Source organism: Neovison vison, chromosome 3 (assembly GCF_020171115.1).
Source record: "Neovison vison isolate M4711 chromosome 3, ASM_NN_V1, whole genome shotgun sequence".
In the NCBI taxonomy this organism is placed as follows: Eukaryota; Metazoa; Chordata; class Mammalia; order Carnivora; family Mustelidae; genus Neogale; species Neogale vison.
In genome coordinates, this window is record NC_058093.1 from 67,602,357 (window position 1) to 67,619,447 (window position 17,091).

Sequence of the window (17,091 nt, forward strand, 5' to 3'; positions counted from 1 at the left end):
TGAGGACAGAATTCAGGGGACCAAAACCAATGTAAGCTTTAAAATATATTAGAGCCAAAGCTAGCCAGTGACTGAAATTATTCAGCAATGGATCCCAATTTCCCGTGTGAAGGAAACAGTAAATGGTTTAGTTTGGCTCAGTTAGCCATCTTGTACCTGTTGGGTTAGTGACCCAAACTGTAGAGCGTTTGTTGGGAAAAACATACATAGGTGTGTAAGTTGAACTAGGGAGGTAGTTTCATGCTGTGGCTTGTTTTCTTGCATTTCCACACTAGCAGTCCTTTTCATTCACTTCAAAGAGTATGGGAACACAATGATTTACACCACTTATTCCACCTAGTGTTAGATGTACGTGTCCACTTGGTATCTCGTTGAAATTTTAAAAACCAAACATTTTAATTCAGGACTTTGTGACAATTACTATAGGAACACACTACTTAATTATATGGAAAGATGAAAACGCAAACAAAACTGAAAAATTTGTAGACATCACCTAAAACACCCAATTAATGCTAATATTTGATGATTATATCTGTATTTCTGAAAAATAGGATTTGTTGTAATCTAGAGATGAGTAGGTACAACCCTGAGGCCACTCCTCACAGTGCTGTGTTACTTACCCAGGATTATGATAATGACTATTAGGTTCACTTTCACAGAGTGAAGCACTTGATACCTGTCCTGAAGTATACTTAAAGAATTTATGAAGTAGATTCTTGAGGAGCCAAGTCAGTCAATATCCTAAATCTTCAAAGTTCCCTTGAAAGGTAATTTTCATAGTCCTTAAATTTTAATTGTCATTGTTTATTACTGTTTTGGCTACATTCTCTACAATTTCAGCAGCATCTTAAAGAGACAATGTGTCTGTATGTACAATGAAACAAAATGGCTTGCAACATGAGAAATAAGAGCCACAGTTTAACTGTACAATATTAAGGAGAATCTGTGGTTATCACCTCCTTTTTCGGCAACATGGACAATTTATATGTAAGTATCAGTATTGTGAATGTGACAAATAATTCTTACAGGAGTAAAATATAACATCCTGAAAAATAATGGTTTCTACCATACAACGCAGTTAGAAATGTTCACATTTTAACAAATCTGTACAAACCACAAGAAACTTATTTATGGGACCATCATCTCACCTTTCTGATAAGAACCTTCTAGAAATGTAGGAGAAACATGAACAATTTATAAATCTAGTTATCTATGTGCTCCATAGCCCTAGAACCCAAGAATCTGACTGAATGAACCCTATATGTCCAAGATGGGTCATTTTTACATGCCTTGGTTGTTAATGAATGCCAGCCTTTAATCTCTCTCTATGATGTACAGTCAACTTGCACCTTTAAGGAGGTCATTAGATTTTTTAGCAAAGAAGCAACATCATTTAGCAGCAATTAAAGCGCCTTCAAGAAGACTTAAAAAAAATACAATATCCAATTAGAAAAGCCATATTTTTAAACATTTGTACAAGAATAAGCTGCTGAAACTTGGTAATTGAAATACAACATCTGTACAACAATTTACAATAGAGCTAGAAGGGAATTTATCATTATCCTGCATAGAACTGGTCTGATCTGCATTTGGTTACATACTGTCACTTGTTTATGAACAAGGCCTGGTAACAAAGGGAAAATATCTTAATTCAAACATGTTGAAAACATCAGAGATATTTAGTGAATTCAACTGATTTTAAAACAAGCAGCTCATTTTGTCAAAGGTGTAAAGTGTGTAGGAGTAACAGCTATCCTGTTAATGACTAGTGGAAAAAAAAAAAAACCAATAAAACAAAAATGGACACATGGTTTCGAGGTACAACTTGGTAAAAGCCAAAATAGGCAAATGACAATAGTCTAACTATGTCTAATGATTCTAACTCTCACATTCTACTATAAAACACAAATGTCACTGTCATTCAGTTCTTACTTTGGTTTCAGCAGATTAACTGCTGAATGCTGAAGAATGTATCCAGGCACTATAGTTCTTGTGTTAGAAATATTTTTTCCATGTGTTTTTAAATAATGAAAAACTACCCTTCATATTAGAACTCTCTAGTAACAACCAAATGTATTTAAGTATTATAAACGTTATTTACAGTGTTCCCCCAAACAGTTTTTCTTAACATGGTATTCCTGTTTCTGTGCAACAGGCAGTCATCCTTCACTGCTCAAGGATGTAGTCAAAAGTGTACATTTTATTCATTGTCCATGATCCACTCTCATACAAATGACGCCATGAAGAACTTCAGTTCACAAATAGTTCTCAACCATGTCCTGCGTGAGAAAAAAACAAAAAAAAAAACCCAACAGAAAACAATCAAATGCTCTCAAACTCAAGTGTGTATCTGGAAGCAATTCAAAGAGAACATGCCCATTTTGGAGGAAAATCAGTAAGTGATGATGCTTGAGGAAGGGGGTGTGGGGGATGCTGTAAGCCCAGCCATGTGTAAGTTTCCTGAAGAATTCGATCTTCTCATATGTGGGAGAAGGTATGGGTCATTTGCCAGTTGGTGCACATCAAACCGATCTTCTTTTCGGTAGGCCAGACAGCGTCTTATGAAGGCCTTAAAAAAAGAAAGGTTCAGATATTAAAATTTTTGCCCCTTCTCGGCATCAGTCAGCTGACTCCTATAAGAAGGATGAACACAATTAAGATAATAAGTATGTCTCATTATATCTTATTAATATATATTATATATTAAGTATATCCTATTATATCTCACAGCTCTTAGTTCATAGTTTGAAATTATTACTGCTATCAATTAATGTGCATTAAGGAAAAGTGCATCTCATTTTTAAAGAATTTTATTCAAAGAGTAGAAATTAACATTTTACTTCTTTCTCAGTGTACAATTCAGTGACATTTTAAGTAAATTCATGTTGTTGTGAAATATCAAGATTAAACAACTCCAGATCATTTTCATCATCTAAAACTTATCCAATATCCAAAACAAAAGTTGAAATTCTATACCCATTAAACAATTCACTTGTCCTTTCCCCAGCACTTGGTAACCATCTGTAAGTGGAATCATATAATATTTGTCCTTCTGTGTATGGCTTATTTCACTGAGAGTCATCCACACAGTCACATGGGTCAGAATTTTGTTTCTTTTTAAGGCTGAATAATGCTCCATTTCATGTACCTACCCCATTTTGTTTTATCCATTTATCTGCTGATTGACATCTGCACTGTTTCCACCTTTTGGCTATTATGAATAATGCTGCTGTGAGCAATGGCATATAAATATCTGATCCCTGGACTTGCTGGATGACATGGTAATTATTTTTAAAAACTCAAGTATAACTGACATACAACTTTGTTAGTTTTAGGTGTACAACTTAATTCGATATTTATAGACTGCAAAATGATCAGCACAGTTAATATCTGTCACCACTGTTACAAAATTTTTCTTTTGATAAATTTTAAGATCTATTCTCATAGCAATTTTCAAATATATAGTATTACTAATTATAGTCACATACTGTACATTACATTCCTATGACTTATTTTATAACTTAAAGCTTGTCCATTTCCCTTATCTCCCAACCCCACCTCCCACTAGTTTGTTCTTTGTATTCATGAACTTGAGTTGTTTTTTTTTTAATAAGATTCTACATATAAGTGAGATCATATGGTATTGATCTTTCTCTGACTAATCTCACTTAGCAACTGGCAATACAGCCTTCTTTCTCATAGCTGAGTAACATTCCATTGTGTATACACACATTTTCTTGAGCCATTCATTTCCTGATGGACACTTAGCTGTTTCCACGTCTTGGTTATTGTAAATACTGCTGCAATGAACATGATGGTACAGGTGTGTTTTCCAATTAGTGTTTTCCTTTTCTTGGATAAATACATAGAAGCAGAATTGCTGGAACATATGGTAGTTATATTTTTAATTTTTTGAGGAACCACCACATTTTCCACAGTAGCCATACCGTTCCAATTTTAGTATATGTGCTGCCGAAGCGAGCACTACAGTATCCATCCCATTTACACTTTCCCTAACAGTGCACAAGCGTTCACTCTTCTCCACACCTTGCTAACACTTATTTATCTTTTTATTATTTTCTTAAATAGCCATTCTAACAGGTATGAAGTGGTATCTCACTGTGATGTTTTTTCTTTTTTTTTAAAGCAGGCTCCTCATCTAACATGAGGCTTAAACTCACAACCCTGAGATTTAGAGTTGTGTGTTCTACCAACTGAGCCAGCCAGATGTCCCCTCACTATGGTTCTGATTTGCATTTCCCTAATTAATGATGATGAGCACCTTTTCATATACCTGTGCTATCTAATGCCTTTGTTGAATTATGTGTTCAGATACTCTGCTCATTTTTACATCAGATTATTTTCCTTTTTTTTTTTTTTTTTAAGTAGGCTCCATGCCCAGTGTGGACCCAAACCTGAGGCTTGAACTAATGACCCTGAGGATTAAGACCTGAGCTGAGAAGAAGAGTCGGATACTTAACCAATTGAGCCACCCAGGTGCCCCCTGATTGTTTTTCTGCTACGGAGTTTATATATTTTAAATATTAACCCTTATCAGCTACGATTTGCAAATATTTTCTTTCATTTGGCAGGTTGCGCTTTCATCTTTTTTGATGGTGTATTATTTTGCTGTGCAGGTGGTTTTTCATTTGATGCAGTCCCACTTGGTTATTTGTGCTTTTGATGTCAGATCCACAAATCCTCACCAAGACTGATGTCAAGGAGATTAATGGCCACATCTTCTTTCAGGAGTTTATTGGCTTTAGGTCTTACATTCAAGACTTTCATCTATTTTGAGTTTATTTTTGTGTACGGTTTAAGACAGTGGTCCAGTTTTCCCAACATCATTTATTGAAGAGACTCCTTTTTGAACTCTATAATCTTGGTTTCTTTGGCATAAATCAATCATCTATACATGGGTTTATTTCTCTGCTCTCTGTTCCACTGATTTGTCTGTTTTTATGCCAAGATCATACTGTTTTGATTGCTACAGCTTTGAAATGTAGTTCAAAATCAAGAAATTTGATGCCTCCAGCTCTGTTCTTCTTTTTCAAGACTGCTGTGGCTATTCAGTCTTTTGTGGTTTCATACAAATTTCAGGACTGGATGATCCATTTTTGTGAAAAATGCCACTGGAATTTTGATAGGGAGTGTATTCAATTTTTAGATTGCTTTGGGAGTATAGACTTTTTAATATTCTTCTAATCCATGAGCAAGGAATATCTTTCCATTTATTTGCATTGTCTTCAACTCCTTTCACAATGTTGTTTAGTTTTCAGAGTACACATCTTTCACCTCCTTGGTTAAATTTATTCCTAGGTTAAATTTATTCTTTTTGATGCAACTGTAAATAGGACTGTTTCCTTAATCTGACAGTTTATAGAAAAGTAACAGATTTTTGTGTCCTGAAACTTTACTGAATCGAAAGTTTAGTTCTATCAGTTTTGGACACAGTCTTTAGGGGTTTCTATATATATTGTCATTTGCAAACAGTGACCTTTTTACTTCTTCCTTTCCAACTTGGATGCCTTTTATTTCTGTTGCCTAACTGCTTGGGCAAGCACTTCCAAATATTATGTTGAATAAAGAAAGCTCCATTTTTCTTTATTTAATTCCAGACTTCTAGAAATTTTTTTCTGCTAAAACAACCTTCCATCCTCATTCCATCTTACTGTCCGTTTACTTCGGCTAGAGGGTATGGTGCCTTTTTTTTTTTTTTTTTTTTCCTTTTTAGCAAAAAGACTTTCTTTAGATGAAGGGAACACTAAAGTGATACTGCTATTGGGGTTTGTTTCCTAGGTTGATACTGTATAATCAGTATCCCTTTTCCTTCTCAAATTGGTTCTTATATATTGTCCTTCAAATGTATTAAAAAAAATCTAACATAAGATGGTACACAAATTCTAAGTATACAGCACAAAGCAACTCTGTACCTGGCAGCCAGAACGAGACCCTCCTAAGTCTACTCATGCCCCACCCCCATCTAGGCTTTGGCTCTGCTCCCAATCTAGCTGGGTCATCTCTGTCCTGACTTCTACTGTAGTTGAGTTTTGATTGTTCTGAACTTTACTTAAGTGGAATTACAGCTTATGTTCTCTTTTGCCTGGTGTCTTTACTCAATATTATATAATATACATTTAATTATATCGAAGCTTTACAACATTTTCAAGGAAAACTGATCATTTCCTTTATTTATGGTAGAAATAACTTTAGCGTGTCTTGAAATTCCTAACTTCCACATAGATTCATCAATTAAAAGCATTACAGGAAAACTACAACTAAGATACCTAACTTTAAAATCAAAGCTTAATCACATTAAAAAGTATTTTGTACCTTCTTTGTTTGAAATTCATTATATGTAATTTTTTTCTCTAAAAACAAACTTAGCTCTTCTTACCCTTATATCTTGGCTAGCCAAAAATCCTTCTGAATCCTTAGGTCTTAACCATTTTGAGTGGTCTTTGAAACTTAAGATGGAGGAATAAAAAAAGTGAAGAGTGACTGATATGTCAAAGGCAGAATTTGAGAAGATTTTGAAAAGCTGGTGACAGAGAGGTTAGGAAGCCTACAAGGAGTAAATGTACAGAAGACGCCCACACTACCAGGTCAGTGAAGGTACTTAATAAAGGTGTCTTCTGTTAGGACAAGGTTTGAAAAAAAACAACACACACAAAATCCTACAAAAAACAATGTGCCCCTCTGCGTCCCAGATCTGGGACTGTGGTGCCTGTAAAGAGCCTAAGGCAAGAACCAGAGATGGCTAATTGGGACTTCTTTTTGGCACTATACACTCATTCCTGGTCCTTTCCGTCAGTTAATTTAGTTTCTGTTCCCACCGATGCTGCAGATAGAAAAGGCAGGCAAAATATAGATGCTAGCATTGTCAAGTTCTTTTTAAGGAGCCATATTTACCTTATGAAAAACATGTGATCTTCTTATTCTGAAGCATAATGAATTATCTTCTAAAAGTCATCCAAATAACTTGCTAAAGCCAATTAAGATGCAACAGACAAAATGAAATACAAGACCATTTGCGATTCACAAAAAACCAGTACATTTTCAATTCTGAAGGTCACTATGACCTCAATCAGTGGCAATATCTAACTGTGCTTATCTATATTCTAAAAATACAGAAACTATATAATGCCTGTTTATGAATTATCCTTATGGCCTAGACCAGTCATACCTGGAAAAAAATGGGAACTTCATGTGTTTTCTTAGGAATTTCATAGGGTTTAAGAAAGAGACGATTCCAACAGGGATCATGAAGATAACAAAGGAGTGAAAATCCACAAGGATGAAAATGGAAAGACATTAAGCACCATAAACATTTTGTTATTAATTACAAATGCTATTCCATGTTACTAACAGATGAATTAGAACTACAGGAAGTCATTCATCATTGATGCTCCCTACAAACAGAAGGGATGAAGAAGTTGGGCTTTCTCGAGAGGTACTGTAGGGCAGAAAAAGGTCAACAGTGAATTCTGGGGTCTAGCAGAAGTGAATACTTGGTGCCACAGCTCTGCTATTTACTAATTCATAGGATTCTGGACAAGGTAATTCTGCTATGGCTTAGCTGACTTCCTTATAAAATGGAAATAAGGAAGATAACTAATCTATACCTCAAAAGGCTGTTAAAAGATAAAGTATCAACACAATGCTTGGCACATATCACTAGATGGCAATTATTACTACTTTATTACTTCTTGTATATTTAAGTATCTCAGTATTAACATAAGCAGATATGTAAAACATAAAGGTCTTGTGATACTTCCCTAATTTTCAAAGCAAACTGATGTGCTTAAAGAATCAGGGAGTGTATTTGAATCTTTAAAAGGTGAAAATTATGAAAACCGAAGACCGAATGGACAGATTCTACTGTGACAGCAATCCCTTAAAGTACAGTTGACCCTTGAACAATGTGGGGGCTTAGGGGGTGCAGCTGAAAAATCCAAATATAACTTTTGGCTGCCCAAAAACTTAACTACAAATGGCCTAGTGTTGACTAGAAGACTTACTGATAACATAAACAGTTGAGTAATACAGATTCTGTATGTTATATGTATTATATGCTGTATTTTTTCAATAAAAAGCTAGAGAAAGGAAAATGTTAAGAAAATCATAAGAGAAAAAGTACATTTACAGTACTATACTGTTTGTTAAAAGAAATCTACATTAATAATGGACCTGTGCAGTTCAAACCCATGTGGTTCAAAAGTCAACTGTACTTAAGCACAATTTATGAAATGAAATTTACTTCACAAAACCTATTTACATAAATATAATACCTTTGCTTCACTGCTTACAACTGGTTTTACAGGGAACTGGACTTCTGTGGCTTTCAATATTGTATTTTCTTGAAGAATGTCTTGTTGTGATTGATTGTGACCAAATGGCTTAAAAAAAAAAAAAAAAGTTTAGAAATTTCTCCCAAAGTATTTAAGCAGAGTAATTATCAGTGAATCCCCAAAATATAAATGATTTGTGTTCTGAAAAATCTTCGTTATTTGGACCTTGGGATGCATTCTCACAGAAACAAAGTTACAACTGATGAGGCTGAGTTAAACCCATCTAATCGATCCTTAACATAGCTTAAACATGGTGAATAAGCACAGAAAATAAAGCTGTTGCGATATATTTAAGATGAAATAAAAATATTAAAAAATCAAAATTTATTTTATGACTGTTTTAAAAGTAAGAAGTAGTGGAAACATCTGTGAAAATTCCAAAGAATAAAATACTTTCACTATAGTACTGTCCTTCACTGACAGCTCTGGATTTGTTCCTAACTTTCAGTGACTTTCCAAAGAAGTCCCTTCACCCTCTTTCCACACTGATGAAGGGGTTGAAAAGTATCTACAGGAGCTTGCAGCTCTGACTTCAAAATAAAGAGAGGTTTTGGAAGAATTAAGACCAAGTTTGACAGAATTTCCCTGAGGAAACACAAGGGGACACTATGCCCAGGCCAAACTGAGTACATGTGTGCGGTGAGGTAGGAGTAGGGCAGACAGTGTGAACAAGTAGAAAGAATGGAGTGTTTTGTTGGCTTGAGTATCCCTACCTAACAGGAGAAAATGATGGCACTATTGATAGTTTCTTCTTTCACTTAAAAAAAAAGGTGGGGCGTATGTGTAAAGGGGCAAAAAGCAGATCAAGAAAGCTGCTATGACATTAAAATAATCTGTTTGACCCATGGAAATTTTAGCAAGAAACAAAGGCCTGGCTTTCCTTAGAAGGTTCTACACTGACTTCAAGTTAATGAAACTTTACATTTAAGAGGGAAAATTCAACTTAACTCCACACAGCAGAACGTTGTATACTGTAAACTTACCTTTCTACCATAAAGACACTGAAAGAAAATAACACCAACTGACCACACATCAACCTTGTTGGAAATCTTTGGTGGTTCTTTTCCAACTACAAAACACTCGGGAGGTAAATACCTACAGTTTTTTGGAGAGAAAAGAGGAAAGGATACTATTAACAATCTGTAACTTAAGCCTTCTAAACATACCTGTAGAACACTCAGAATACTCAATACATAAAATCTTATAGAACTTTCATGAATGAAAATCAAAACTCTGTAGTATTTACATCCCTGTATCATTTGACTCGAGTCAAAACATACAACTTTGTGATAAAGTATGCAACACATACCTATTATGTATGTGTATTATATATACTAAATTATTTTTCATTCTGTGGTAATATACATGTATCAGTAGAAATTATAGTATTCTACTTTGAGTAAGCAATAATAAATGCTCTCCCAAGCCCCTTCACCTTTGTTCAAACTGTAGGCAATTCTCTTCCTATACACATATCTGTCCAGCTGGCTCTTTTGTTTAGAAAAGTACATCATCATGCACTGCCAAGGTAAGATCTCACTGCTCTTGGCTGTAACACAGACCCATCCTATTATAGAAGCAACTGGCTAGGCAGACAATTCACTTGGTTCCCCACATTGCTCCCCTGCCCCCACATGATTCTGACCAACTCTAATGCATTCCCTAACCACTCTTACTCATTCGGTAAGCATCTTTTTATTCTTAAGACCAACTGGACCTCCATAAGCCTCTGTTCCCTCCAGGCTGAGTTTTGCTTCTTCCCCCATATAACCAGCTAATATTATGGTACCTCTATTATGGTATTAAACTAAAAATTACACTGAACTGTGAGCAGCTCAAGGAGTTATTATTCTCTGTGCAGTTTCTGAACACTAGCAGGATCTGAAATACTCACAAGTACTCAAAAATACTATTTTCTACTTTTAGGTGCTATTTGTAAGTTCATAATTTTATATAAAGGAAAGTAAAAATAAATTTGTCACACCTTAGCTTTTAAATAAAAAGATCCATCAGGGATGTAAGTATCTCCCAACTCTAAAATTTAGATAAACTAAAAAATCCTGAAAAGTTATTATACAGCTAAATGGGAATCTAACTCTTTTCCTTTGGTTTTATACTATGCTTAAAATCATTTAAATTTCAGCAAGATATGCACAGATTTCTTAAAAAACAAATCAAACTTCTTGAAATAAACCACCAAAGATGGGGCACCTGAGTGGCTCAATGGGTTAAGCCTCTGCCTTTGGCTCAGATCATGATCTCAGGGTTCTGGGATCGAGCCCCGTGTCCATGTCAGACTCTCTGCTCAGTAGACAGCCTGTTTCCCTCTCTCTCTGCCTGCTTCTGATCTCTTTCAAATAAATAAATAAAATCTAAACACACACACACACACACACACACACACACACACAAAACCCACTAAAGATGACCAATAACTCATTTGTAAAGTAAATCCTTTCCTACCCCCCTAAATCAAGTAAAAAGCCAGATTTATGAATAAAAGTATATACTTCGTGTATATTTATGAAACAAAAACAGCTTTTTTTTTTTTTTTAAAGATTTTATTTATTTATTTGACAGAGAGATCACATAGGCAGAGAGGCAGGCAGAGAGAGAGGAGGAAGCAGGCTCCCGGCTGAGCAGAGAGCCCGATGTGGGGCTCGATCCCAGGACCTGGGATCATGACCTGAGCCGAAGGCAGAGGCTTTAACCCACTGAGCCACTCAGGCGCCCCACAAAAACAGCTCTTAAACACTATGCTACACTGTCTCTTGAGACAAAAACCTATAAGCAAGGAGAGAATTATAGGAAAGGCACCAAAGCTATTGGGAAGAAATGACCACCAGGATTTAGTGAAGGACTGCATTTGAGACCTGAGAGGGAGTGAGGGACAAAACTAATTTTCTTCTCAGTGATACTGACAAATAGTTTACATCTACTCCTAAAAGACTGTACAGAACATCCCAATTTACCAAATACAAAGCTAAAAAAGCTACTGTGGCTGTAGGAAACTAACCATTTTTCAAAACATGTTTCTATGGGAAATACATTCCAGGTTACAACATAGAAATGCTCCAGCCCGAGGAAAATCTCCTTGCCCAGCTCTCCACTAGCAAAGGGAAACAAATAGTGGAAGTCTTTGCAGAGAAAGGATGATCTATTATTGAGAACTGTCTAAATCTATTATTTTAGGCTATCTTCCATGGAATCCAGAGTTCTACGAGAGACTTGTTGCTAAAAGTCTGAAGACTACTGATTGAGGATACCACCTTTAAGGGGGTTACTAGTTTGAATGACGATTTTCTTCAAATATGGGCTGAAAAAAATCCATGATTATCTTACTCATACTCCTAGAAAATGCTACATGCAGAATTTTAAAGTTAAATGGCTTTAAAAGAACATATGAACATGACTAATCCCTATTTCATGAAAAGTTCATACCGATCCAGAGCATCTTGTGGAACTGGTTATTATGTGCCTCGGCTATGTGAAGACTGTTCTAGAAACCCCAATGTCACATTTATGTGTGTAGTCTCTATCTTGTTCAGTAAAGTTAAGTACAATTATCTCTCCAATTACAATCTTAGTCCTTTTTGCTAAACTAAGTTTGTCTTGAAATTTTATAGTCTATATTTTCCACTTTGGTGAATTTGACAGTAAGTCTGAAAATTCACACTGAAGTGATTTTTGTCAACACCTAGGTATTCTGAAGGGAATGACATTCCTTTAGACTTAGATTTGTGAATCTACAGTTCTATCTAGAGTTTATATGTATGAAGTTATGAAATGGTATTTCTGAGAGCCAAGTCCAAAGACTAAGAATATTCTAAACTTCTTTCCCATGCATGATCAACAAAACCCACATCTCCAATAAAAACTGTCACCACAGAACCTCTACACAGAGGACTTCATGCTTATGGCTACTGCTTATAATAGTCAGGATGTTATCTTCACTTAAGTATTTTTAACCAATGATAAACCTCACTTGTACATACAGAAGAAATCCATGATTCTCCATGTGAGGAGTTCCTGGCTAGTAGATACTGAAGTCACTTGCCAATGCCGAGTTCTTCTCCCTTTACTTTGCTGATATTTACAGTTAAGACCAGAAGAGAAAAGAAGACTTGACAACAGTCATCTCCCTCTTGACTCACACTTCATATTAGAACCCTTACCATAGTAAACTCAAAGATATATGAAAATAAAAATTAAACTCTCATAAAAAGTAATCTAGACAATTTTGCTATTTTAAATTATACATTTACCAGTAAGTGCCTGCCCCTTGAGAAGTTAGATCCATTCCATCTACACCATAGCTATCATCATCCATGATCTTGGACAGACCAAAATCAGTGATTTTGATTTCTCCACATGCTGTGCCATCTACCAGAAGGATGTTTCCTAAGAACAAAATATAAAGGTTTTTTTTTTAATGATACACAAATGACATTGGGGGAACAGACACATATTTAACATATGTATTTTAAAATATGGTGATTCAATGGGCATTTTAAATCCTTCTAGTATTCCACTAACTTTATAGAACTACACCAAAAAGGCTTTCAGATAATTAATAAATATGACTTTCAATAACTATAGGCTTTAGAACTTCAAAAAATTTAGACAAATTTTATTAATTACCTGGCTTAAGATCATAATGTATAATAGGGGGTTTGATTTCATTGAGATATCTTAGTGCATTTACAATCTGCATTACAATAGACCTAGCTTCCTTCTCTGACATTAATTTATGTTGCTTCAGATAGAAATCCAAGTCATTGCCTTCACAGTATTCCAACACTGTACAAAACCTACAATTGAAGAAGAGAAAAAATTAGACATTAAACATTATCCAGTAATTTATTATCACAGTGATGAAATGAAGAGTATATCATCATTACAGAATAAGGAAAGCAAAAGCAAACAGATTTTTTCTTAAAAACTAATCCTTATATTCACTTACGTATCTGTATCCAAGGAGAAATAATCATAGAGTTTAACTATCCTAGGGTGATCCAGTTCTTTGTGTATTCTATATTCTCTGCAGGCGTGTCTACGGAAAGAAGAGTCTATTTACTCTCCATGACTATTAAATGTATTTTCATTCAATAAAAACTAGAAAGTATTAATACTTACTTGTGGTAGTTTTCCTTCTTCTCATCCCTCCAGCTTTTATTAAGCTGGTGGATCTTCACAGCAGCATATCTTTGTTCATAAAGGTCAAAAGCCTAAGATTCAAGGCACAGAAGAGTTAGGACCAAAGACCAACTGAACAGCTAGAGATTAAAAAAAATTGGTGTAGGGGCGCCTGGGTGGCTCAGTGGGTTAAAGCCTCTGCCTTCAGCTCAGGTCACGATCCCAGGGTCCTGGGATCAAGCCCCGCATCGGGCTCTCGGCTCAGCAGGGAGCCTGCTTCCTCCTCTCTCTCTGCCTGCCTCTCTGCCTACTTGTGATCTCTGTGATAAATAAAATCTTAAAAAAAAAAAAAAATTGGTCTGCTATGATTATATATAGTTCAACAACATATTTACAGTCAGAAACAAGATACAAATACCATCATATACATCAGAGAAAACTTTAATGTGAAATTTCACATTCAGGTTTCATAAATGCCAATATATTGAATCACAATAAAACAATAAAGCCGTTATTTGTTTTTTTAATATGGATCTGGCTCCTCTACAGTAGCAAAAGCAGTATGCAGCAAACAGAACAGATGGCTATAGTGTGTTTTTATGGGTTGGATAAAGCAAACCTTTTTCCTCTACCTTTCCTAACGATCCCTCCTACTTCCTTAAAAATAAACAAGTTCGGGCAAAATAAATAAATAAATAAATAAATAATAAATAATAAAATAAAAATAAACAAGTTTGTAACAATTTCCAACTGTTTAAAAAATTCTGAACTTTATGAAACTGTTCAAACATAAAGATACATCAATATCACATCTAACTACATCAATAACGATTCCTTAAAATCTCTTCTAATACCCAACTTGTCTTCAATTTTTATTGGTTGTCTCAAAAAAAGAGGTTTTATACTGGTTTGTTTGATCAACAGCCTTCGTCTTCAAAAAAAAAAAAACAAAAATACAAAAAGATCAGTATTCTTTTAAGGTCTCAGGTAATCAAACATTTTTAAAGACTTGAAAGTCATTTAAGAGCAATCTAATAATTTAGGTTTTGTGATTTATAGACAAGGTACCTCCTTTAAAAAAAAAAACAAATTTTACATATTAGAAAGAAGGTCCACAGTCTCTACTCCCCCATCAACTTAACCTAAAAATAAGAACAGCAGACTGTCACAAAACTATAAAAGCCTAAGATCAGAAATATTATAGGATGCAGTAGTTAATAATATTTTAGAGTCCAGGGGTGCCTGGGTGGCTCAGTGGGTTAAAGCCTCTGCCCTTGGCTCAGGTCATGATCCCAGAGTCCTGGGATCAAGCCCCGCATCAGGCTCTCTGCTCCGCAGGGAGCCTGCTTCCTCCTCTCTCTGCCTGCCTCTCTGCTTACTTGTGATCGCTCTCTGTCAATAAGTAAAATCTTTAAAATAATAATAATAATAATAATAATAATAATAATATTTTAGAGTCCAGATAAACTTAGCTACAAAACTCTTGGGTTGTTGAGAAGATTAAATGGGGTAAAACACATAAACTTAAATACTAGCTAATTATATTATTAAAAGCTTAAAGAAATAGAAAAGATTAAAAAGAAAAGTTCATGTGAGAGAATGTAAAAAAGCATAAAGCGTAACAGAAGAAAATAACATTTTAAATACACTACTAATAAAAATTATCAATATATATGAACTTATATATGACACATTTTTCTCACAAGATTAGGTGAATAAAGTATACCCTTCCCATAAGGCTAATATGGTCAATTACTGAGCAACTGATTCAGTATTTTCCACTTTGGTGTAGATAAAAGTCAGTCTTTTTAGACTCACAATCTGCTACTTTGTTTCACAGTGGACCTGTCAACCGTGAAAAGGCTTTGAAGGGGTTGGAGAAAGTGGTTAGTATTTAGGTCAGTACTGAACAAAGTTATTAGGCCCCAATCTGCATTTTCTATTTCCTACATAGCCCTTTCTTCAAAAAGAAAAGCTCCTCTTAGCCCCTATCTGCGATATTAGGAACAGTGCCAAGGCTATAGGGCACTGGCAGAAGGCTGTCATGAAAGGTCATGACAAAAAGCTGAGAAGCTGGGCAACATTAAGGCTGAGCAAGTGCTAACCGTACTTTTGGTGATTTTTAGATCCAGAGTGAGCCATTAGGATTTTCTTTTCTACTTTGTGGCTTCAGTAAGCCTACTTGAACCACTAAGTGCTTGGCAATGAACTACTATTCGAATCAGAGAACCAGGAATTGGAAGAGCTATAGATCACTTCTCATGAGTGATGAGGGATAGAGCCACGATGCTTTAATGCTTGTCCAACTTAACACAACAAAAGCAAAATGGCTGACAGTTGAACAAAGATCAGAACTGAAGTTTTCTGAATCCAAATCCCATTATTCTTTCCCAGAGTCAGCAACAGAATCCAGGTTTGTCTTCAGTAAACTGAGAAGGCACAGTCCTTGCCTCACTGAACAGAGAGGATTTCTAATAATAGTCTGAAGAGCATACATTTGCTAAGCACCAGTGTTCCTTGATATAGCTCATCTAATCATTACAGCAATCCGGGGCACCTGGGTGGCTCAGTGGGTTGAGTGCCTGACTCTTGGATTCAGCTCAGGTCTAGATCTCAGGGTCCTGGGACTGAGCCCTGCGAAGGGCTCCATGCTCAGCATGGAGTTTCTCTCTCCCTCTCTCCCTATCCCCGTGTTCTCTCTCGCTCTCAAAAATAAGTAAATAAATGTTTTTAAAAAAATCATTACTACAATCCTATGATGTAGGCACTGTTATTATTCCCAGATGGAAGACTGAGACAGAGGATGGCAAGTCCTAAGCCCAAGTATATACAGTTAGTAAACAGCAGTCAGTTCTAGTCAGGATTCAAACCCAGCCTATCTGGCTTCAGAACCCAAGCTCTTAACCACTAATTGTACTAATACATAACAAAACAAAACACAGAGTGTCAACAAGGAGCTATAAAAGGGAGACCCACAAGGAAGTCTTCTACAGGAATTAAGTTTAAGGTGAGGATAAGCCCTTTGATAAGACTTCATCCTAATTAGGAGCAAATGGGCAATCCCTGGGGCTTATAAGCAGGAGCATGAGGTGATCAGACTGCATTTTATAAAAAGGCCACTACAGCTGCAGCATACATCAATAAACTGGAGGGACTCAATGAGCCCTAAAGATGGTAATTAGCTAGGAGGCTCAGGGAGCAATGCAAACAAGAGACAAGGAGGACTTGACCTAAGACAGAGAGGAGAAGGGTCATTGCTAGATTTGAGAGAGCTTAATGATGTAACTTAGCAGTGGGTACCAGGGACTGGTTTTGTATTGAGGGAAGAAGTTACAGAAAAGGTGGAGCAAAGGATGGCCTCTAGGTTTTTCACTTGAGGGATGGACTAGATGGATGTATTACAGTTGGGAGCAGTGTCAAAAGGAAAGGTTTTGGAGAAGCGGTAGGTAACTTTTGGGTCAGATCTGAGCTTGTACTGCGTATGAAGCCTCCATGTGAGGTAAAAAGACTAAGTCATGTATACCAACAGGTATGGAGCTCCGAAGGAAAGTGTAAGATGGATATTATGTATACTGCTACAATAATGGCTTTCTTTTCCTAAGAA

General features: G+C 35.8%; 1 protein-coding gene across 2 annotated transcripts in view; it reads right to left on the reverse strand.

The window, feature by feature from the left end:
- Nucleotides 1–783: 783 nt before the first annotated feature.
- TLK1 (tousled like kinase 1) overlaps nucleotides 784–17,091 on the reverse strand; it is a 152,452-nt gene continuing 136,144 nt past the window's right edge. Inside the window, exons 15-21 of one of the 2 annotated variants that reach the window (XM_044242314.1) lie at nucleotides 13,488–13,579; nucleotides 13,315–13,404; nucleotides 12,993–13,162; nucleotides 12,617–12,752; nucleotides 9,335–9,446; nucleotides 8,292–8,399; nucleotides 784–2,569 (exon numbers count right to left, since the gene is read on the reverse strand). In XM_044242314.1, coding sequence (XP_044098249.1) covers nucleotides 2,393–2,569; nucleotides 8,292–8,399; nucleotides 9,335–9,446; nucleotides 12,617–12,752; nucleotides 12,993–13,162; nucleotides 13,315–13,404; nucleotides 13,488–13,579 — 885 coding nt within the window. In that variant the 3' untranslated portion in view covers nucleotides 784–2,392. Of the gene's footprint in view, nucleotides 2,570–6,649; nucleotides 6,986–8,291; nucleotides 8,400–9,334; nucleotides 9,447–12,616; nucleotides 12,753–12,992; nucleotides 13,163–13,314; nucleotides 13,405–13,487; nucleotides 13,580–17,091 lie in introns of those variants that run through there. The other variant, XM_044242315.1, reaches the window with a different exon arrangement.